Source organism: Heterodontus francisci, chromosome 23, assembly GCF_036365525.1.
Source record: "Heterodontus francisci isolate sHetFra1 chromosome 23, sHetFra1.hap1, whole genome shotgun sequence".
Lineage (NCBI taxonomy): Eukaryota > Metazoa > Chordata > Chondrichthyes > Heterodontiformes > Heterodontidae > Heterodontus > Heterodontus francisci.
Genome location: NC_090393.1, coordinates 50,627,288 through 50,652,821, shown reverse-complemented (window position 1 = coordinate 50,652,821; position 25,534 = coordinate 50,627,288). Strand labels below are relative to the sequence as shown.

Sequence of the window (25,534 nt, the reverse complement as noted above, 5' to 3'; positions counted from 1 at the left end):
AGAGGTTTACCAGGATGTTGCCTGGTCTGGAGGGCATTAGCTATCAGGAGAGGTTGGATAAACTTGGATTGTTTTCACTGGAACGACGGAGGCGGAGGGGCAACATGATAGAGGTTTACAAAGTTATGAGTGGCATGGACAGAGTGGATAGTCAGAAGCTTTTTCCCAGGGTGGAAGAGTCAGTTACTCGGGGACATAGGTTTAAGGTGAGAGGGGCAATGTTTAGAGGGGATGTGCGAGGCAAGTTCTTTACACAGAGGGTGGTGAGTGCCTGGAACTTGCTGCCGGGGGAGGTGGTGGAAGCAGGTACGATAGCGATGTTTAAGAGACATCTTGACAAATACATGAATAGGAAGGGAATAGAGGGATACGGTCCCCGGAAGTGCAGAAGGTTTTAGTTTAGGCAGGCATCAAGATCGGTGCAGGCTTGGAGGGCCGAATGGCCTGTTCCTGTGCTGTACTGTTCATTGTTCTAGAGGTGATGTAATGGAGGCCTTTAAAATTATGAATGGGTTCGAACAGGGCAAGTGTGGAATGTTTCCACTTGTGGGAGAATCCAAACGTAGGGCCACAAATACAAATTAGAAATTTCTTTACTTGGGAGTGGTTAGAAGGTGAAACTCACTACCACAGGAAGTGGTTGAGGCAAATCACTTAGATGCATTCAAAAGAAACCCGATTAGTACCTGAAAGAAACGGGAACAGAAAGATATGTTAAAAGGTTGAGATGAGGTAGATAGAATGGGAGAAAACTCCTGTGGGGGATAAACACCAGCACTGAGTCATTGGGCTGAATGGCCTGTTTCTGTGTCTGTTTCTAGTCTATGCAATTCCATGTAATGAGCTGTACAGGCCAGAAGGCACCAGATTTGATCCCCACCCACTCTCACCCTGGCTGTGCTCAGTTAGTTGATCTAGTCCTAATGGGCCCGGGAAGAGTTGGAAGGAGCAAGGGATTATGCTTGATTATTATTCAATGCTCCTTGATGGAATGTGTGCCTGTGTGTGTGTTTGCATGTGTGCTTGTGCATGTACCTACATGTTTTGTGTACATGATTGTGTGTGTTTTCCCCAATGAAGTGCCTTGGGATGTTTTATTATGTTCAAGACGCTATATAAATGCAAGTTGTTATTATATGTATGTGTTTACATGCAATGAATTTTTATATACATTTATTCCACACACATGCACACTCCAGGTATGATGTGATCAGCAGTGATGCCGCACCCCATGGTTAAATAGACCACCGACACTCACCATCTCGGTTCATGCATGGGCCAGGTACCCAAGGACTGCCAGTACCCGTGAAATCATAACTGACTATTCCGATAATTAAAGGTGGGCAGAAACCACATTTCATGTGCAGAAGCTTCGTATTTGCAGTGAATTAAAATAAAACAGGGTAAAGGTCACGTGCATTCCATAGGAGCTGTGGGTTCTGAGAGGTTGAAATCAGCAGCTCAAGTTTTCAGAGCTCAAAGTGGAACAGGCACCTCAATATAGAGCAACTGATGATATTATACAAAGTTGGCTGAGTGACAGGAAAGAGTAGTGATGAATGGTTGTTTTTCAGACTGGAGGAAGGTAAACAGTGGGGTTCCTCAGGGGTCAGTTGGAGCACCAATGCTTTTCTTCATCTATATTAATGACCCAGTCTTGGATGCGCAGGGCACAATTTCAAAATTTGCAGATGACACAAAATTTGAAAGTATTGTGAATGGAAGGAGGATAGTGATAGATTTCAAGAGGACATAGACAGGCTGGTGGAATACGCATGTGGCAAATGAAACTTAACACAGAGAAGTGTGAAGTGATTTATTTTGGTAGGAAGAATGAGGAGACACAATACAAAATAAAGGATACAATTCTAAAGGAGATGCAAGAGCAGAGGGACCTGGGGATATATGAGCACAAATCATTGAAGGTGGCAGGGAAGGTTAAGAAAGTGGTTAATAAGGCATACAGGATCCTGGACTTGATAAATAGAGGTATAAAGTACAAAAGCAAGGAAGTTATGATGAACCTTTATAAAACACTGGTTCAGCCTCAACTGGGAGTATTGTGCCCAATTCTGGGCACCACACTTTAGGAAGGATGTGAAGGCAATAGAGAGGGTGCAGAAAAGATTTGAGAGAATGGTTCCAGGGATGAGGGACTTGGGTTACATAGATAGATTGTAGAGAAGCTGGGATTGTTCTCCTTAGAGCAGAGAAAGTCGAGAGGAGATTTAATCGAGGTGTTCAAAATCATGAAGGGTCTGGACAGAGTAGATAGGGAGGAATTGTTCCCATTGGTGGAATGATCTAGAACCAGAGATCACCGAGTTAAGGTGATTGGCAAAAGGAGCAACAGCGACATGAGGAAAATCTTTTTTATGGAGTGAGTGTTTAGGATCTGGAATGCACTGCCTGTAAGTGTAGTGGAGGCAGATTCAATCAAGGCCTTCAAAAGGGAACTGAATAATTATATGAAGAGAAAAAATTTTCAGGGCGAAGATGAAAAAGCAGGGAGTGGGACTAGATGAGTTGCTCTTGCAGTGAGCCAGAATAGACACAAGGGGCTGAATGGCGTCCTTCTGTGCTGTAACCAGTCTAAGATTATTAGTCCAAAAATAACAAGGCTCAACACCAAACCTGTGGCTGCTGGAAGTACAATTCCCATCTGCACATCTCTAAATAAGTCACTTGCTTCCTTCCTAAGCACTATTTGATTCTGGATTCAAGTCAACTTCCTTGGTCGAACTACCAATGAGCCCCAACCTCCCTCAATGTCCTCTGGAGCCTTCAGAACTGCACTCATTTCCTGTCAGACCAGCATCTGCCAGAATTCACTCTCCCCTGCACTACGATTCCAGTAGGAAACACTGGCACCAGAGGATGAATCAAATCATTCAACAGAGAAAACTCCCTCACTCCCACCCACCATTGGTAAACACAGAGCTCTGTGTACAGCTGAGCTGTTCAGACCAAGAAAGCCCAGGCCCAATTCTTGGCCTGTGCTGAGTTAGTGGGTTTCTCATGAGACAGTGGTAGGGATGTTAAAACTGTTTTCAGTATCGTTGGGCACAGGAGAGAGGGGGTTGGGGGTTGGGATGGGGGGGGGGGGGGCGGGGCGAGACAATGCCATGCAGGCCCTTACCTGCCAAGAATGAGGCACCTTAATTTCGCCACGTGGGACATTAAACTTAAAATTGTTGCTGGGAAGAAAAGAGGTCCGAGCACAAGGAATTGCCAGGCCACTCATTGGAAAGACATTTTTTGCATACTAGCAGACAGTGTTGGAACGATGGAACCAGTCCCTGCTTCCCCAATACAAAAACAGACATGGTCAGACCAGTTTAGTCACATAACTAACTGGCTGTTGGAGTTTTTTTTTTAAGTTAGACCTTGCCACAGAGAATTTGAACTCAGAAAGCTCTTTGCTCCTGGACTGAGAAGACCGCTCTCCTGTCTACTCTCACCTCGTTCTCACCAGCTTCGGAAACCATTAAAGACATATGAACCCAAAGAGAGAAACGTCTCCTACAGTGAACAACGTTTAAGAAGAATACTGGGCCCCAATGAAAAGCAAGAATTATCTACAAGCAAGAACTACCTACAAAAAAACTACAGTGAGCTCAAAGCGCAGTAACAAGAAACTCTTCTAATATTGCCTCAAACCTCTTCACTTTATTTTTTTTCCTGCTCTTTTCTGTCTCTATTTGCATGTGCATATTGCAAATGCATGCAAGCTTGGGGCACGGCTTGTATCCGTAGGCATTAGCCGAATTAGAGTTTAAGTTAAATAAATTTCACTTTTCTTCTTTAACCCTAGGAGGCCTGTTTGTGCTCATTTCTTTGCCTTATAATTGGAAAGCGGTGAATAAGGGTTCACCAAGGGGGAGCTCAAAACACGATGTGTTTAAAATTAAACCTTGTTACAATAAGACCAGGTGAAGGCTGAAAGACACCCCTAGACACCTTTCTCACTTGGTCATAACAACAAGCAGAGGAAATTTTAACTGTCAGGGTTCCTGCTCCCGTTGTTGTGCAGTGAGTGGCACTGGGAAGTACATAGGTATGAGTGAATATGCGTGTGTATTTTTTTTTTATTATTCATTCTTCGGATATGGGCGTCATTAGCGAGGCCAACATTTCCACCAAGGTCATGAAAGGCGCTGTACAAATATAAGTTAATTCCCTTTGCTTGGGCCATAAAACTGCAGCCGCCTAACCCCCCCTCCCCCCCGCCACCTCACGACCAACCTAAATCGGCTAACTCGGCAAACACCAATTAACAGAGCTGGGACCTTCCTCCCCGTACGGCTCTATTCCATCCAGAGCACTATCAAGGGTGTTAACATTTTAGATTTTTAACCATCTGCCTAAAGGCTATGGCGCTGTGAGATGCTTCACTCGCCGCAGATTTTAATTCGAGATGTTCTCTTACTAATATTAACGATGCAAGAATGTCATCTTCCAATCAGTTGCTGTGCCTTTTTAAACTGGTTTTTGCAATACTGGTCTTGTAAGTTTTTTTTATGAGGTGCTCAGGCTCATTGGTGTTAATAAAGACATCAGGCAGTGAGAACACAACATTATCAGCATCACTGTATTAGTTAATAATACTCCTGTCACCCATCATCTTTTTCCAATCATTAGATGATCCATGCACTGCCAGAGGGAACAGATAACACAGAGCAGCTCTCTTTTCCATCTATCTCTTTTATTCTCTGCTGCTTTCTCTCTCTCTCTCTCTCTCTCTGCATTACTCATGCACTCTCTCTCTTGGTTAACAATTATGTAAATATAGCACACAAAGGAATTTTACACAAATGTGCTGGACGGTCCATTACAGGACAAGATGAAACCTTCAGTATCCTCTGCTCCAAAGCCCCTCACTGTGATGGAACTGTACGGCTGTGAATAAGATTCAAGGAGTGAATCTGACCCACAGGCTCAGGGAGAGTCGGCACTGAGTTGAAGTGAGGGGGAAAACGTGGTCAAGAGCCTATTTGTGCCAATATCTTTGTACAAACAATGGACAATGAGGGAGAAGAATGATGAGGGTGTTTAGCTTCATGAAAACGCCCCAATAAAACACACAGCTGGAGCTCAGGCCCAATTTTCAGTGTAAAGGAACATGCATTATACAATAAAACTGGCTAGTCTAAGATGTGAATTGCATAGTGTAAAGGAAGTACATTATAAGAGGATGTGCATTATATAGTATAAACAGAAGTGGAATATACAGTGTAAAGGAGATGAATTCTTCAGAATGAAGGGATCTGTATTATGGAGTGTAAGGGATTTGAATTATATATGAACAGAGCAGCAAACTGCTAAACAAATTTAAAAATAATTTTTCAAAAGCTATAAACCTCAGCCTTCTTGGGTGGTAGCACTAGCAACAACCTCCAAAAAGGAACTCAATGGGAAGGAATTGGACAGCAACTTCAATCGAACACTTGCTTTACTTAGCAGGAATCACAGTTGTGCCCATTCTGAGAGCCACGTGTGGTACCCACGAGACCTTGTCAGCTGTGCAAATCAATCTCTGCAAAACAGTAAGAAGAAAATCAAAGTGAACCAGATGCTTACCCCGATGTCGATTGGTCGTCTTGTCAAACATCAGCATGGCATCATCTACCTGTTGAGAAAACAAAGCATCATCAATATTTCCCCTCAACTCTCACAAGTTTGGGACCATCTATAGGTGATATTGTTTGCAATGCCCCCAAGGGAGGAAACAATGAGCCTGCATCTTGGGTAAATGCTTACATCGACTGGTTGAGGCAAATGGCCTATTTCTGTGTTTGAAATTCCTTCGATTTCTCTGCAACGTGTTATAATACAGGGCTTGCTATTTGAATCACTCTTTACAGATATTGACCAGCCTGAGAGTTTCCAGCACTTACCACTTTTAGTTCAGATTTGTGTTATTTGCTATTTTTTTCCCTTCGATCTCACCCCAGTAGCAAACCGTCGAAATTAAAGGGTACAAGAACAGCAGGACTTCTGGTGGCACTGGGTAATGAGCAACAGGTTAATGAGCATGGCCCTCAAACCATAGAGTCTGAACATTAGCTGAATTGTGAACTCACACAGGACTCCGTTTTTACCGGGGGCCTGGGAGATAAACTGTAGCATCTACAAAAGCTACACTATGGCCACTGAAACCATTTCTATTGGCTGATGCAGCAGCTGTCTTGATGACCCGGTGAGGTGGTGAGCTGTAGTGCGGGACCTGGCTCAGCTGTGAGGATCCTACCGACACTCTCCATTAAATCTGAGAGAGAAAGGATGGGCGAGGTGGCAAGATTCAGGAGGGCAACCAGAGCGATTTTTCCAGCAAGGAGCCAGTGCCTTCGGGAGAGGAGAGATAATTGACACAAAAAAGTTGTGGTTGATTGTTGGGAAAAGACGGAGAAGAAGCTAAAGGAACCCAGGTGTTGAGGCATTGCTCAGTGACCAGGTTCACTGGTGCTACCTTACAAAGGCTACTTGGATTATTTTCTGGCACCTGTCTTATTTCCAATCTATGCTGGAAGCAGCTTAGGACATTTTGCATTGTTAACAGTCCTATATAAATGAAGGTTGTTGTTGATAAGACTAGGTTTTCCTCTACAGAAGTCACAAAGGTTGGCAAACACTGGGCCAGATGTGGAGAGATGCCCCCAGCCATCAGTGCAAAACCAAAACCATGTTCTATCAATAAATTCAGGGGTGGGGTTCTTGGTGAGGGACAGTGACCTTCCAACCTCAACATCAAACGCTGTTCAATCTCATATTAATTTTCCATGGAGCTGAATTACTCTTTTTTTTTTAAACAGAGAATGAAAAGGTGAATATCATGAATAACATCTGATTCCTATAAACGGTGTAGCCATCGCTCTTCACCTTAATGAAAGTGCTGGCAGGATGCGGCCTACTGTTACAGGCCTCTGGCATTCCACATGTGACAAGAGTTCCACTGAGGGGTGAGACTAGGGAACTTTTTGAGTCATCCTGGATAACACCTGCACACCAACGTGACAAGTGGCACTGGCACAGGTTTGACAGCCGGGCAGTGCACACCTTTTAGGGTTTTTAATCAGTGACTCATTATTGCTTAGGATTAGGACAATGTCTCTTTAAGAGGTTTGAGGTTTAATACCACATTATGCTGTTTGGCATTTTTACTTCCTCCTTCCTTTCCTTCTGCCAACGTCTTGTTGATCGGAATCCGAGTCAATCCCTGCTTTTTAAGGCCCTAAGCTGTGCAAACAGACGTCACGTTACAGTCGAAGCTGCAACTGACCACGTGTGCCACTGGCTTAGTCAGCCACAAGGAATGTCAGCATGCAGAAGCATTAAGCTCTTTTTCAATTACAGAAGGATTTCCACACAAAGCAGCAGCTTTATAAACAGTCAGATCTGCAACTAACAGGAGAGGACACATACTCCTGGCATTGCCACGACAGACACGGTACACAACACATTCCCATGCACTGCCACTACAGACACTGTACACCACACATACCCGGGCACTGCCACTACAGACCTTGTACACCACACAATCCCGGGCACTGCCACTACAGGCACTGTACACCACACATTCCCGGGCACTGCCACTACAGACACTGTACACCACACATTCCCGGGCACTGCCACTACAGGCACTGTACACCACACATTCCCGGGCACTGCCACTACAGACACTGTACACCACACATTCCCGGGCACTGCCACTACAGACACTGTACACCACACATTCCCGGGCACTGCCACTACAGACACTGTACACCACATATTCCCAGGCACTGCCACTACAGACACTGTACACCACACATTCCCGGGCACTGCCACTACAGACACTGTACACCACATATTCCTGGGCATTGCCACTACAGACACTGTACACCACACATTCCCGGGCACTGCCACTACAGACACTGTACACCACACATTCCCGGGCACTGCCACTACAGACACTGTACACCACATATTCCCGGGCATTGCCACTACAGACACTGTACACCACACATTCCCGGGCACTGCCACTAGACACTGTACACCACACATTCCTGGGCATTGCCACTACAGACACAGTACACCACACATTCCCGGGCACTGCCACTACAGACACTGTACACCACACATTCCCGGGCACTGCCACTACAGACACAGTACACCACACATTCCTGGGCATTGCCACTACATACACTGCACACCACATATTCCAGGGCATTGCCACTACAGACACAGTACACCACACATTCCCGGGCACTGCACACCACATATTCCTGGGCATTGCCACTACAGACACTGTACACCACACATTCCTGGGCATTGCCACTACAGACACAGTACACCACACATTCCCGGGCACTGCACACCACATATTCCTGGGCATTGCCACTACAGACACTGTACACCACATATTCCTGGGCATTGCCACTACAGACACAGTACACCACACATTCCCGGGCACTGCCACTAGACACTGTACACCACATATTCCTGGGCATTGCCACTACAGACACTGCACGCCACACATTCCTGGGCATTGCCACTACAGACACAGTACACCACATATTCCCGGGCACTGCCACTACAGACACCGTACACCACACATTCCCGGGCACTGCCACTAGAGACACTGTACACCACACATTCCCGGGCACTGCCACTACAGACACTGTACACCACATATTCCCGGGCACTGCCACTACAGACACCGTACACCACACATTCCCGGGCACTGCCACTAGAGACACTGTACACCACACATTCCCGGGCACTGCCACTACAGACACTGTACACCACATATTCCCGGGCACTGCCACTACAGACACCACACATTCCCGGGCACTGCCACTAGAGACACCGTACACCACACATTCCCGGGCACTGCACACCACATATTCCAGGGCATTGCCACTACAGACACAGTACACCACATATTCCAGGGCATTGCCACTATAGACACAGTACACCACATATTCCCGGGCACTGCCACTACAGACACTGTACACCACACATTCCTGGGCATTGCCACTATAGACACAGTACACCACATATTCCAGGGCATTGCCACTATAGACACAGTACACCACATATTCCCGGGCACTGCCACTACAGACACAGTACACCACATATTCCAGGGCATTGCCACTATAGACACAGTACACCACATATTCCAGGGCATTGCCACTATAGACACAGTACACCACATATTCCCGGGCACTGCCACTACAGACACAGTACACCACATATTCCAGGGCATTGCCACTATAGACACAGTACACCACATATTCCAGGGCATTGCCACTATAGACACAGTACACCACATATTCCCGGGCATTGCCACTACAGACACCGTACACCACACATTCCCGGGCACCGCCACTACAGACACCGTACACCACACATTCCCGGGCACTGCACACCACATATTCCAGGGCATTGCCACTACAGACACTGTACACCACACATTCCCGGGCACTGCCACTACAGACACCGTACACCACACATTCCCGGGCACTGCACACCACATATTCCAGGGCATTGCCACTACAGACACTGTACACCACACATTCCCGGGCACTGCCACTACAGACACTGTACACCACACATTCCTGGGCATTGCCACTATAGACACAGTACACCACATATTCCAGGGCATTGCCACTATAGACACAGTACACCACATATTCCCGGGCACTGCCACTACAGACACTGTACACCACACATTCCTGGGCATTGCCACTATAGACACAGTACACCACACATTCCTGGGCACTGCCACTACAGACACAGTACACCACACATTCCCATGCACTGCCACTCCAGACACAGTACACCACATATTCCCGGGCACTGCCACTACAGACACTGTACACCACACATTCCCGGGCACTGCCAATACAGACACTGTACACCACATATCCCCGGGCACTGCCACTAGACACATAGTACACCACATATTCCCGGGCACTGCCACTACAGACACCGTACACACACATTCCCGGGCACTGCCACTAGAGACACTGTACACCACATATTCCCGGGCACTGCCACTACAGACACCGGACACCACCCATTCCCGGGCACTGCCACTACAAACACTGTACACCACACATTCCCGGGCACTGCCCCGACAGACACTGTACACCACACATTCCCGGGCACTGCCCCGACAGACACTATTCACCACACATTCCCGGGCACTGCCCGACAAACACTGTAGACCACATATTCCCGGGCACTGGCACTACAGACAATGTACACCACACATTCTCCAGGCATTGCCACTACAGACACTGTACACCACATATTCCCAGGCATTGCCACTAGACACTGTACACCACACATTCCCGGGCACTGCCCCTACAGACACTATACACCACACATTCCCAGGCACTGCCACGACAGAAACTGTACACCACACATTCTCCAGGCATTGCCACTACAGACACTGTACACCACACATTCCCGGGCACTGCCCCGACAGACACTGTACACCACACATTCCCGGGCACTGCACCTACAGACACTGTACACCACACATTCCCGGGCACTGCCACGACAGAAACGGTACACCACACATTCTCCAGGCATTGCCACGACAGAAACTGTACACCACACATTCTCCAGGCATTGCCACGACAGAAACTGTACACCACACATTCTCCAGGCATTGCCACTACAGACACTGTACACCACACATTCTCCAGGCATTGCCACTACAGACACTGTACACCACACATTCTCCAGGCATTGCCACTACAGACACTGTCCACCACACATTCTCCAGGCACTGCCACTAGACACTGTACACCACACATTCTCCAGGCACTGCCACTACAGACACTGTACACCACACATTCTCCAGGCATTGCCACTACAGACACTGTACACCACACATTCTCCAGGTATTGCCACTACAGACACTGTACACCACATATTCTCCAGGCATTGCCACTACAGACACTGTACACCACACATTCTCCAGGCATTGCCACTACAGACACTGTACACCACACATTCTCCAGGCATTGCCACTACAGACACTGTACACCACATATTCCCGGGCACTGCCACTACAGACACTGTACACCACACATTCTCCAGGCATTGCCACTACAGACACTGTACACCACACATTCTCCAGGCACTGCCACTAGACACTGTACACCACACATTCTCCAGGCACTGCCACTAGACACTGTACACCACACATTCCCGGGCACTGCCCCTACAGACACTATACACCACACATTCCCAGGCACTGCCACGACAGAAACTGTACACCACACATTCTCCAGGCATTGCCACTACAGACACTGTACACCACACATTCCCGGGCACTGCCCCGACAGACACTGTACACCACACATTCCCGGGCACTGCACCTACAGACACTGTACACCACACATTCCCAGGCACTGCCACGACAGAAACTGTACACCACACATTCTCCAGGCATTGCCACGACAGAAACTGTACACCACACATTCTCCAGGCATTGCCACGACAGAAACTGTACACCACACATTCTCCAGGCATTGCCACTACAGACACTGTACACCACACATTCTCCAGGCATTGCCACTACAGACACTGTACACCACACATTCTCCAGGCATTGCCACTACAGACACTGTCCACCACACATTCCCAGGCACTGCCACTAGACACTGTACACCACACATTCTCCAGGCACTGCCACTACAGACACTGTACACCACACATTCTCCAGGCATTGCCACTACAGACACTGTACACCACACATTCTCCAGGTATTGCCACTACAGACACTGTACACCACATATTCTCCAGGCATTGCCACTACAGACACTGTACACCACACATTCTCCAGGCATTGCCACTACAGACACTGTACACCACACATTCTCCAGGCATTGCCACTACAGACACTGTACACCACATATTCCCGGGCACTGCCACTACAGACACTGTACACCACACATTCTCCAGGCATTGCCACTACAGACACTGTACACCACACATTCTCCAGGCACTGCCACTAGACACTGTACACCACACATCCTCCAGGCATTGCCACTACAGACACTGTACACCACACATTCTCCAAGCATTGCCACTACAGACACTGTACACCACACATTCTCCAGGCATTGCCACTGCAGACACTGTCCACCACATATTCCCGGGCACTGCCACTATAGACACTGTCCACCACACATTCCCGGGCACTGCCACTACAGACACTATCCACCACATATTCCCGGGCATTGCCACTACAGACACTATCCACCACATATTCCCGGGCATTGCCACTACAGACACTATCCACCACACATTCCCGGGCACTGTCACTACAGACACTGTCCACCACATATTCCCGGGCATTGCCACTACAGACACTGTCCACCACATATTCCCGGGCATTGCCACTACAGACACTATCCACCACATATTCCCGGGCACTGTCACTACAGACACTGTACACCACACATTCCCGGGCACTGCCACTACAGACACTATCCACCACACATTCCCGGGCATTGCCACTACAGACACTATCCACCACATATTCCCGGGCATTGCCACTACAGACACTGTCCACCACACATTCCCGGGCACTGCCACTACAGACACTATCCACCACATATTCCCGGGCACTGCCACTACAGACACTGTCCACCACACATTCCCGGGCACTGTCACTACAGACACTGCACACCACATATTCCCAGGCACTGCCACTACAGACAATGTACACCACACATTCTCCAGGCATTGCCACTACAGACACTGTACACCACACATTCCCGGGCACTGCCACTACAGACACCGTACACCACACATTCTCCAGGCATTGCCACTACAGACACTGTCCACCACATATTCCCGGGCACTGCCACTACAGACACCGTACACCACACATTCTCCAGGCATTGCCACTACAGACACTGTACACCACACATTCCCGGGCACTGCCACTACAGACAATGTACACCACACATTCTCCAGGCATTGCCACTACAGACACTGTCCACCACATATTCCCGGGCACTGCCACTACAGACACTATCCACCACATATTCCCGGGCACTGCCACTACAGACACTGTACACCACACATTCTCCAGGCATTGCCACTACAGACACTGTCCACCACATATTCCCGGGCACTGCCACTACAGACACTGTCCACCACATATTCCCGGGCATTGCCACTACAGACACTATCCACCACATATTCCCGGGCATTGCCACTACAGACACTGTACATCACATATTCCCGGGCATTGCCACTACAGACACTATCCACCACATATTCCCGGGCATTGCCACTACAGACACTGTCCACCACATATTCTCCAGGCATTGCCACTACAGACACTGTCCACCACATATTCCCGGGCACTGCCACTACAGACACTGTCCACCACATATTCCCGGGGATTGCCACTACAGACACTATCCACCACATATTCCCGGGCATTGCCACTACAGACACTGTCCACCACATATTCCCGGGCATTGCCACTACAGACACTATCCACCACATATTCCCGGGCATTGCCACTACAGACACCGTACACCACATATTCCTGGGCATTGCCACTACAGACACTATCCACCACATATTCCCGGGCACTGTCACTACAGACACTATCCACCACACATTCCCGGGCACTGCCACTACAGACACTGTCGGGCCAAGGGTGGGGGAGATCGGGATCGGGGGTGGTGGTGGAAAGAGAGTTCAGGGGTTGGGGAGATGAGACTGAGAAGGGGTCTGGGGAGACTGAGGGGGGAGACAGTGTGTAGGTGCAGTAGGTTCATCCCTGAAAGTGATAAAGAAGAGAAGAGACAGAAAGTAAGAGAGAAACCACATCTCTCACAAATGCCTGGTGATCATGAAATAGTGACCATGAGATTTATGAAGATAAAGAGAGACTGACCGCTGGCCCAGTTAGGAAATCCAGTGTCAGACGGAGTCATAACATTATCTGCCTGCATGTCCTCATCAAACTGAACAACACAAGACTACTTGAGAGGAAACACTGAAATATACCACAAGGAGCAGGAGAACAGTATTAGAAGATGTGGCCCATGAGGAGAAAAACACTAACAGACTTGGTGGGTTGGAATAACTGTTTCTCTACTCTGAACTTCAGTGATTCCGGATGGACCGGGTTGGCATGTGCCGAGTTAGCTGGACTCGAATGAGGTTGTGTTAGTGGTGGTGCTGTCATTGGCCTCGTCAGCTTTGGGTTAAATAAAACCTGTGCCTGGCACCCATATTAAATGGCAACGTATTAGCCGATTAACACACACCTTCCATTTCATTACAGCTCTGCCCTCAATTACTGGACCTACTACAATCCACAATCGTTCAGATCTCACTTTGGAACAGCTTTGTGCCAGAAAATACCTCCTGCATGAATAATTCTGCAATCATTTACAATGTGAAAGGCTGAGATTGTTCCTCTGAAAAAGCATTTACATAGCTGTTTGTCCTCCCCAGTCCCCAAGGACTGATTTATTCTTCGGCGCTTACTCTGCAGTGCAAAAGCACACACATCCAATTTACTCAAGAGTTCAGACACAGAAAGCAGGGTTTTGTTAGCCAAACTGGGCTTTGGATACCGACGCCTGAGAATTGGGTGCTCTCTCTCTCGCTATATCTCCAACTCAAAAGAGTTTTTCAATGAAGAAACCTTCCACTTTAATTCTCTCGTCTGCAAGAACCATATCCACCACCTGCACTTATATTTCAATACTCTGGGAATGATGAGAGTGAGGTTTCCAGCTTCAGCTGAGTAAGCACATAACCAGTTCTGGTTAGCAACAACACAATGGTTCCACTTTGTCTCTGGTTAACAGAGTTGCACTTTTCTAATTTGGTCCCCTGGGTTAACTTGCTTTACTGCATTCAAGCAACTGCACTCAGTCAACTTTTTTTTACAATAAGCAATCGAGCCTAAAAGGCTCATGTGCAGTAAAATATTTCAAGCTGCAATGTAGCACCATATTGTTAAAAAAAAAATTATTTCAGATTTCCAGCATCCGCAGTATTTTGTTTTTATATTTGTTAAAAAATAACCCCCGTTACCCACTCAGTCACCCCCTCCTTTTGTGTTTTGGGTGTTTTTAACCCCACGTTTAGGTTGATTGACTGAGGATGGGCAAAGTGCAGAAGGTAAGGTCTTCAGATGGTCTTGGACCAATCAACAGACACTTTGTCAGCTCGGGCCACTCTGCTGAGAAATCACAAGGTAGACAGGAAGCTCACCACCCAATGGAAGGGGGTGGGTTTAGGGAGGGAGGGAGGGGGTTCTTGCTCCTGATCATATCCAGCAGCCCCCCCGCTGCTGGACGTGTGCCCGTGTGGACATTATTGGATAAGAACCAGATCACGGTCGCACATGCCCACAATCGAGTGAACAGCCGACTCTTGGCCCCTGGGTTAACTTGTTTTACAGCATTCAGATGAATTAATGCTCAGTCCCCTTTCTTTTAAAATGAATGATCAAGCCTGAGAGACTCTCAGACAACTGACAGCCTCATGGGCGAGGTACCATATAGCAGAGGACGCCTGTGGAACCACACTCCAGCAACAAGGTAGACAACTTCAATAGAGGACAAAGCTGTCCAGGCAAATTACAACAAACAAGAAAAAACCCACCCATATCTGAAAACAACCTTCTACCTGTCAGAAGCTCAACACAATCTATCTGCTCACATCACATAGGCTTTCATACATAATCACTAACATTACTATATAAAAATGAGGCACCTGCTAATGCACTTCATTGGGGCACAACATGCCACAAATTAAAAATAAAACTGTACAGAAATAGGCTTTCTCTCTTCACCCACAATAAAAGCAGCTTTCCCCTGCCCTCTTTCCAGCACTCTGTATGCACCAGTATCAGCAACCGAGGGACAAGAATCCCACCCACACAGTGGCAGTAGGGCAATAATTATTGATCCAAACGACAGTTGCTTTTGGGGTTCGAACTGAAGCCCTCAGAATTCATTCATTGAAAGTACATAAGTAACAAAAAAAAAAATCCAATTTTGTACCAAGATAAAAGAGGCAATACGGAATCAACCAGCAGTAATAATCTTATGTATGTACCAGACCATGGAACTGAAGAGAGGCAGCTACATTAAAGGACTTGGCCCATCGGCTTTGTCCTTTCACTCCACTGGCCTAACCTCCATCCCAAGGCACAATATGCGCAAGCCTTCATTCATTACTGCTGCGGTGTAATATGCCCTTTTTAAATGTCAGCTTCAATTTTCCAGCCAAAAGGACGATGATAAAGAAAAAAAAATTACAGCTGCATTATTAAACCCTACATCAGTCAATCAACCTTATAGGGAGTAAAGAGCATGACCCCTGGACTCTGGTCCCCATAGCAACCAGTGAGGCTCCTTCAAGGACAATGAACCAGACCGGGCCTGCTCATTCATGCCAGGTCTGCCAGTAACATAATGGTGTGATTTTTTTTTCCCTTCGCCTCAAGTCTCTCGGGAAAGTGCTGACTCATGCTGGAGTATGGTTCCATGGAGGCCTGCTCCTCTCACCCAACTAACCATTAATTGTGTTACAAGGCAGTACTGACAAGTCAGATCCTGTCCTTACCCGACTTCCACACTTTCCAGCAGGAGCAATCAACTATGGCTGACTCTTCCCCTCCCCTAGCCCAGGGATGTGGAGACCACTTAGAATGTCTCTCCTCCCCTGACACCCACCCCTTCTACAGTTAAATCAGATAACTCTGCAGAGGTGAAGGATTGAAAAGGACCTTCCCTGTTCATATTCACTTTGATTCCCTTCTTGTCTCTCTCTCTCTATTATCCTCCTCCAGGTGGTACCTTTTTAACATGGGTTCTACATTGGGCAATAGGAAGCCTGTACAATGTCACAGTGGCAGTAACATCAGTCCAAGGACAGCAGTGGTTCAAGAAATAGGCCCAACAACCCCTGGAGATGAGCAATAAATGTGGCCTTGCCAGCTTTGTCAAGCCTATAAGCTGATATATTTTCCTGCACCCCTGACATGCACTCCAGGCAGTAACAGTCAACCAAGTGATAATGGGTAGCCTATCAGTCAAGCTTGATACAGGGAGCTATGGAATTCAAGAATGCATTTATTATTTTTTATTTGCTCTTGGGGCGTGAGAGCGACAAGCGAGACCAGCATTTATTACCCATCCCTAATTGCTCCCGGGATGGTGATCAGCCGCCTTCTTGAACCGCTGCAGTTCATGTGGTTTAGGTACCCCCACAGTGCATTTTTTCCAGTCGCTGTTTGATACAACTGCATGGATTGCTTGGCAATTTCAGTGGGCAGTTAAGATTATACCACATTGCTGTGGATCTGAAGTCATATGTAGGCCAGACCGCGTAAGGGCGGCAGGATATTAGCGAACCAGATGGGTTGTTCATGATTATTATTAATGAGGCTAGCATTTTATTCCAGATGTATTAATTCATTGAATTTAAATTTCCCCCAGCTGCCGTGGTAGGATCTGAACTCGTGTCTCTGGAGACAGGCCTCTGGATTATTAGTCCAGTAATATTACCGCTACTTTACCATCCGATAATGCAGTAAAACATTCCAAGGAGTTACACAGGAGCGATATCAGACAGAAAAATTGATAGTGAGCCAAAGGCGGCGATATTATGACAGGTTAAGAGATAGCTAGGAAGAAGGCATTTGAAAAGCGTGGATTGACGCTTTGTTGCTGAGCTGTAGCTGTCAGTGATGATTCCACTGGATTAGGCCTTTCTTGTCCTTTTAAAATAGCAACCCCTGTTGAATAGGTGCCTCGGCCAGCTGATGTAACGGCACAGCGTTCCTGCCAAAGCTACGGTGGCAGAGCAGGAGAAGCATAAAGGAAATTCCGAGAGTGAATTATCTACACACAACTCCCCCCACAGACACCCCATCCTCCACCCAATGGGTTGCCTGGTAAATGTGCTCCCAAACCAACTGACCAGGTTTGATTCTGGACCTGTACTGCATTGGCTGAGCTCAGCGGCAGTGCAGGTACCACAACAGGCCTAAGGATTCCTCACCCTTTTAAGGGGCTTGATTCCTGCCTGCAATACTCATCCGAGTGACTCTTTGCTGCAGTGGGTTCAGCTGCAAGTGCCCCATGTAGTTGAACAGCCTGTCGATTGCCACCTCAAGCAGCACAGTTGAGGGAGGAAGAAAGGCCATCACAGGACCAGTACTGTCAGCCAGTGCCATCATCCAAACAGGCTGAGGCACCCATGCACTGGGCCTCCAGCTTTTAAGGAATGAGAAAAGGCCCTAACTCAGGAACAAAGTGTCAATCTGCGCTGGTGCTAATTAATAGTCTTTCAAACTCCAGAGCTCCAGCTCTCAATACTTGAGTCATTCCCTTGTTGTGCTATTTTTGGTTGCCATGACGAGAGTCTGGGAGAATTCCTAACAGCCGGCATTCAAAGGTGGCTCCAAAATGGGCGATGCACAAACAGCCCCGATCGCCTTGCTCAACACTAAGGAAATCATTCAAAAAGGTCTGAAAAACATTTGATGTTTTCTCATGCTCTCAGCTGATGCTCAAAATGTGCCCCTTCTAGCATTAGCTGTCACTGGCATCGCCATGAAGCTGTCAAACAGCATCCTCACACGAACCCGTGATTAAACCAGCCCCATTACTGCAGCTTTAAAAAGTAATTCTGTTGGTTTTAAAACCCAAAATAGGTGGAGCTAGACAGAGCCCTTGCTGTTAATTCTGCCTCTGCTCTGGGACTACTGCAACAAAACTCAGTTATGGGACAGTTTTAAGGCAAAGTTTTCAGCTTTGGCAGGTACCCTGGAAATGATGATCAGTGAGGAAGCTCAGTGCGCAGGGGGCTGGCGGGTGAGGGGGGGGGGGGGGGGGGCTCAGTGACCAGGGGGCAGCCAGGTGAGGGGGGCTCGGTGCCCAGAGGGACAGGTGGGTGAAGGGGGCTCGGTGCCAACAGAGGCAGGCGTATGGGGGGGGGGGGGGTTTGTGCCCACAGGGGCAGGCGAGTGAGGGGGGTTCTGTGCCCACAGGGACAAGCAGGTGAGGGGGATTCGGGGCTCAGAGGGGCAGGCATATGAGGGGGGTTCTGTGCCCACAGGGGCGGGTGGGTGAGGGGGGCTCTGTGTCCACAGGGACAGGGGCTCAGCACCCAGAGGGACAAGCAGGTGAGGGGAGCTCGGTGCTCAGAGGGGCAGGTGGGTGAAGGGGTTCTGTGTCCACAGGGGCTGCCAGCCGTCGGCCCCGGCCAATCGTCTGGTGCGTCATTCATGACAAAATTAAGGACCGCACCGAGGAGCGGGGGCATAACAATGGCTACCACAGGGCTCGAGAGGGCTGTTTTTCTGACATTTCAAGGCACGCTTCAATGCCGGCCACCCAGTTTTGCAGCAATGACTGCAGGTGTGCCATTTGTCATCAGCTGGTCTTCTGCCACCCATTTTAAATACCACCCACCCAGCTTCGGCCAGACTTACTCAACCACAGCTGTCACCCTGCAGCAGGAAATTCCACAAGTAGGTCCCTGTCCAAGTTTCCAGATCCACCTGTATCCTCTCATGCCCACTCCATCACTGGCTGAATTGTACGCTTACCCCCTCTCTCTAAGCCCAATGTTAATGCATAAGTTGGAACTAGATACAAGCAGTCGGTGGTTGTGGGTCATTTGATTTGCCCTCCTCTTACCTCATGGTACCGCATTTAATACTAGTCAGATTCGGACCCTTTTTCTCGCTTCTGAAGGCACCAACTAATCCTGAGGTATGGCTCCAAACTGGCACCTCGCCCATTCTTTACGTGTGCAGTTAGACGTTGCGTTGGCAGGCAATTCAATCCTGAAGGGCATCGCAGCCAAACACCACTCCCCCACCCCATCCTTCGTCCTCTCCCCCACCCAGCAATTTCAGCTGGCATTCACTGTTCGACAGGGATCACCAGGAAGCTACTCCAAAGCCAGTAGCCACCTGCCCGGATGTCAGGAACATCCAGATCAATGATTGTGTCCCCATCACTACCCTGGCTGAGAGCAAACCCATATGTTCCTGGTCTGTGTGAGCCAGGTCCACATCGAAAAAAACGGAGCCAAGGAGAGAACCGCATGAAGTTCTTTCAGTTAGTGAGGTGAACCATCATTTCCCACAGGACTTCAAAGTTTCATTCAGACAGGCAGCCATTGACTAAGGAAGAGCCACTTACAAAGCTCAATAAAAAACGGATGTGTTTCTATCTTACTGAGAAAAGCGAGCACACAGACAGAGAAGTCCTGTGCCCTCCACATCCCTTGCCCAGTTCAGTCACCTGCGCCCATTCATCACATCAGTCCCAGACAGCTATCAAACAAATCCGAATCCTCCTCTCCCCAATTAGATTCCATCCTACAAACCACATATAATCTTCATGCTGAGTCAATACTAAATAGGCAAATCACGCTGCCCTCAGTCGTAGCAGTCATGTGCTGTAATTGCCAATATTGCTTTCTTGTGTCACACTAAGGCAACCATTCGAGAAAGCTGAGCATGCTGTGAAGAGCAAAACAATTCACCATTAGGGCCGGCTGCCTCCTCACTACATTTAGCACAGCATCAGAAGAAAACCATTCAAGGCAATGATCTCACCTCAGCTGGGCCTTTGTATCCTATGCCAGCATCTCCCGACAGCTCATTGCTTAAATAACGTTAACTGAGTCACACAGGTCCCAGCTTTTACTCTTAAGCTAGTTGATTTTAGTTGAGAATGTCAGGGCCCTGGACTAGAATGCTCAACGGAAGCTTGAAGGAACTGCACCTCATATTTTGACCAGGCACTTTACAGCCTTCCGGACTCAACACTGATTTGAACAATTTCAGATCATAACCAGTGCTCCTTTTTTTCCCCAGAGAACAGATGCTGGTAATTGATGTACTGTTGCCATTTATGGCTCCAGAGACTCAAGCGCATAATCCAGACTGACACCGCTGGTGCAGTACTGAGGGCGTGCTGCACTGTCTGAAGTGCCGTCTTTCATTGAACTGAGGCCCTGTCTGTCCTCTCAGGAGGCTGTAAAAGATCCCACGGCACTATTGTGAAGAGGGCATGGGAGTTTACACTAGTGCCCTGCACAATATTTATCCTACAACAATGACTAGAGGTCAAAAGTACATTTGGTTGTAAAGTGCACTGGGATGTGCGAAGGTGCTACATAAATGCAAGTTCTTTCTTTCACTGCAACACTGGATAGAAAACACATCATCTAGCAGCCACACAAAGCTCTCCACCTCCTTCAGCTGTTTTGTTGGAATGTCTCTCCCAGACTATAGATGGGTTTTTTCTATATCAGATTGCTCTGCCCCAGGACACATAGGTACTCTGTACAGGATACTGGGGCTGTTAAGTGTGACTCATTAAACTCAGCTGGTTGGTAATTAGGCAGCAATGGTTGAGCAACCTTCACTTCCTGTCCTGCTGGAACAGACAGTACCCTGGCACTGACAACCCAAATACCAAATCAGTACTTGCCAAAATTTGCATAGTTTATTTTTAGTGGCACCTGGGAAAGAGGAGGGGAGGGAGTTGGAAATGGGGTGGGGAGGTCCTGCCCTTTCATACCGTTCAACCTTACCCCTCGTATATTTTCTTCCCCTTGCTTCCCATTTGAAGATGGTGATTTACATCTGGCCAGCGACTTTTACCATCTAAACTCATACACGACGAACATTTACAGTGTATAAGGTAGAGCCATAGAACCTGACTCCAGTATAAGCCGACGCCTTCAGGAGAGGCAGGGGGAACTAACAAGGGGCGGGGTGGGTGGCGGCAACAGCACGAATTCCGCAACCAAGATCAGCTCCTAATGCACGAGAGAATAAACATACAGCAGCTTCAGAAACACTGGGCTGGGGAAGGAAGTGAGGAAGACATTTGGTCTCGTCAAAGTCGAGGAGTAAAAAAAAAAAACTTTTTCTGACTGCAATGGTTTTTAAATTTAAATTTTGCATGTGGCCCTTTCTTTACAGCTCCAAACTGTAAGCAGTGGGCCCCATCTCCTGACAGAATTTCCAGGCAAATTAATCCCCATTTGTTAATATTTCTTATTTGCTGGTTCTTCCAGTTTGAATTTTGTGGCCCTAAAGGTTTGGAAAAGGCTGCTCCCTCAATTCTGGATAATTCCTCAATAAGAATGCCAAGATCAGTTAGCATCAGCAACACGAGTTATATGGAAATTAATAAGAACATGGATTTAAATTCATTCGTCGCCCAAGGCTCCATGGAACGCACCTATAAGACACATGAAGACAAAAGGCTCGAGGAAGTGAGCATTTCCAAACCCCTCCCCCAACCCACTTCTGCCTCTCATCCTTTTTTTGTAAGGTGCCTCCTCCCCCCCCCAGTCACTTAATGATGGTGATCAGAGCACAGCTAGTAGAGGATCAGGGGAAGAACAGACACCACTTCTCACACACACAAACATGTACAAACACACCGTGAAGACTGAGTCTTGCACTTGTCAAAGAGGGAAGTAGGATGCCCCATTTCACAACACCTTATCCTAATCTTATTAAACTATCTGCTCACTGTTCACATTATCTTCTTCCAGATGGATGGTGACTATGGGAGGAATGGATCGCCCAAGGCTCTGCACACATCAGGGGATTTGCACTGATTTACATCGGGGATGCGGTGGGGGGAGGGGTTGTTGATTTAGACCAAAGTAGCTGACAGTGCTCAGCCCCTGTCAGTAGCAGCTGTGGATGAAATAAAGCACTTTCTCCTGTCAGGTGCTCACTCGTGAAGGTCCCCAATCAAATAACAGCAGCTTGCTTATTGGCTGTTGAGTGACCCTGCTCAAGATGGGGAGGGCAGCCATTCTGGTCACGTGATCCCATTGCTAGGGCAACGTGCAGTCATGTACGCAGTCAATGTAATGGCCATGTTTCAAAACACAAAACATTTTAAAATGGAGAAGTGAGCTAAATCAATCATTTTTATCAAAGCATAACGGCCAATCTGTTCAGAATCCTTCTGGAGAACGGTTCTCATTGAGGTGAGGACTGTCAGTGCTGGAGAGTGAACACGTTAATGCACCATTGGCACCATCAAAAGTCTCAGATTGTATCTGGTACAGTTGGAAGGATAAAGCTACCCCTCTTCGACAGGAACTCTGCCAACAATGCCCCAAACTGGCATTCTTACAGTGGCAAAGATATTAAACAGTAGAGAAAAGGCAAATCCAGAGACGTGCTTCAAGGTAAACTTTGGCATCAAGGCACTAATAATGTTAGAGTGGTTGTGTGGGTTAGTGCCCTGGCCTTTCACCGCCGTGATCGGTGTTTGAACCTATCCTTAGATGATGAGGTCACAAGATAGACAGAGATAAGAATGATGGTAACCATTTGGTGCACCTTAGCTTATCTATTTAATAAAAAAACACTAGTCACACACTTTGTGCGTAGGAAATCATGTCTCACGAATTTGATTGAGTTTTTCGAGGTGACCAAGAGGATTGACGAGGGCAGGGCGATGGACGTGGTCTACATGGACTTTAGCAAGGCCTGTGACAAGGTCCCACATGGTAGGCTGGTCCAGAAGGTTCGAACACATGGGATCCAGGGTGAGCGAGCAAATTGGATACAAAATTGGCTTGGTGATAGGAGGCAGAGGGTGGTAGTGGAGGGTTGTTTTTCAGATTGGAGGCCGGTGACCAGTGGTGTGCCGCAGGGATCGGTGCTGGGCCCTCTGTTGTCTGTCATATATATTAATGACTTGGATGTGAATGTAGGGGGCATGATTAATAAGTTTGCAGATGACACCAAAATTGGTGGTATAGTGGACAGTGAAGAAGGTTGCCTGAGGTTACAACAGGATATAGATCAACTGGGAAAGTGGGCAAGGGATTGGCAAATGGAATTTAATGCAGACAAGTGTGAAGTGATACATTTTGGGAAGTTAAACCAGGGCAGGACATATACAGTGAATGGCAGGGCCCTGGGGAGTGTTCTTGAGCAGAGAGACCTTGGGGTACAAGTACATAGCTCCCTGAAAGTGGCAACACAGGTAGACAGGGTGGTGAAGGCGGCGTATGACATGCTTGCCTTCATCGGCCGAGGCATTGAGTACAAGAGTTGGAACGTCATGTTACAGTTGTACATAACTTTGGTTAGGCTGCATTTGGAGTACTGTGTGCAGTTCTGGTCGCCGCACTACAGAAAAGATGTGTTTAAGCTAATGAGGGTGCAGAAAAGATTCACCAGGATGTTGCCTGGTTTGGAGAGCTTGAATTATAAAAAGAGATAGGATAGGCTGGGTCTGTTTTCCCTGCAGCGAAGGAGGCTGAGAGGGGACATGATAGAGGTATATAAAATTATGACAGGCATAGATGGGGTAAATAGCCAGAGTCTGTTTCCCATGGTAGTGGTGACTAAAACTAGAGGGCATAGATTTAAGGTGAGAGGGAGGAGGTTTAAAGGGGATCAAAGGGGTAAATTTTTCACACAAAGAATAGTGGGTATCTGGAATGAGCTGCCAGAGGAGGTGGTGGAGGCAGGAACAGTAGCAACATTTAAGAGGCATCTGGACAGGTACTTGAATGAGCAAGGCATAGAGGGATATGAAATTAATGCAGACAGGTGGGATTAGTATAGATAGGCATTATGGTCGGCATGGACACGGTGGGCCGAAGGGCCTGTTTCTATGCTATACGACTTTATGACTCTATGACAACAAAGCATCTAACTGCCTCTTGATCCAAAAGGGAGCACAAGTTCAAACTGATGAAATGAAAATGCAGGGCCTATATCAGAATGTTGTTCACAAGAGGTTCAACATGTAAAATGAATTTCTGGATAAGGTAGTGGAGACAGAAACTTTTGAATCTTTTAATACTAAGGATGGAAGAGTAACTGGGTTTTTGCTGAATAGACAAGCTGGGATAGCGTTCCTCTGCCAAACTAATCTTGGGATCCCGGCCTTACTCACCAGCACTGATCATGGGATCCTATCAGTCTGGCCTGGATTCAAACCCAGGTTCCAGAGGTGAAAGGGCACCAAAATGCATTATTCAAAAGGAACAAGCTTAAAGGAGGGCATGACCAGCGAGGCATGAGCTCTTTTGTAGTTCAGAGATAGTACTGATAAATCTGCCTGATCTCAAATAGCAAGATGGGAACACTGTAATGCCAGAGTTCAAGAAGTTTCTCCGAAAATAGTGTGATCCGTGTTTTGACTGAACGGAAACCGAGACAGGACAAATCAGTCATTTTGATTTGTTTCTACCAGTTGCATGGCTGTGTGGGATTAAAAAGCTAAAGAATCCCACCTCCCCGCCTACTAACCTCATTGATTTTTCCCCTTAATGTTTCATCAGTTCCAAATACAACTGTCAACTCCAGGTGCTCAGGTTGTACATATGCTGCAGATGCTTCTGCCTCCATTCAGGTTTTTGAGGGCTCTAAACTGATTTGTGGAACACAAGCATCTTAGCTTAAGGAGGGTTTTACCAAAAAAAAGGGATGAAAAATACAGGGTATGTATGTAAAGTACACCCACCTACC

At 47.5% G+C, this 25,534-nt stretch overlaps 1 protein-coding gene across 2 annotated transcripts in view; it reads right to left on the bottom strand.

Moving 5' to 3' along the window:
• The window catches only part of LOC137382803 (RNA-binding protein Musashi homolog 1-like), a 169,339-nt gene that overhangs the window by 43,881 nt on the left and 99,924 nt on the right, over nt 1-25,534 (bottom strand). For both annotated transcript variants that reach the window (XM_068055231.1, XM_068055232.1), the window contains one exon: nt 5,581-5,629. In XM_068055231.1, the coding sequence (XP_067911332.1) occupies nt 5,581-5,629 (49 nt within the window). The remainder of the gene's footprint in view (nt 1-5,580; nt 5,630-25,534) is intronic.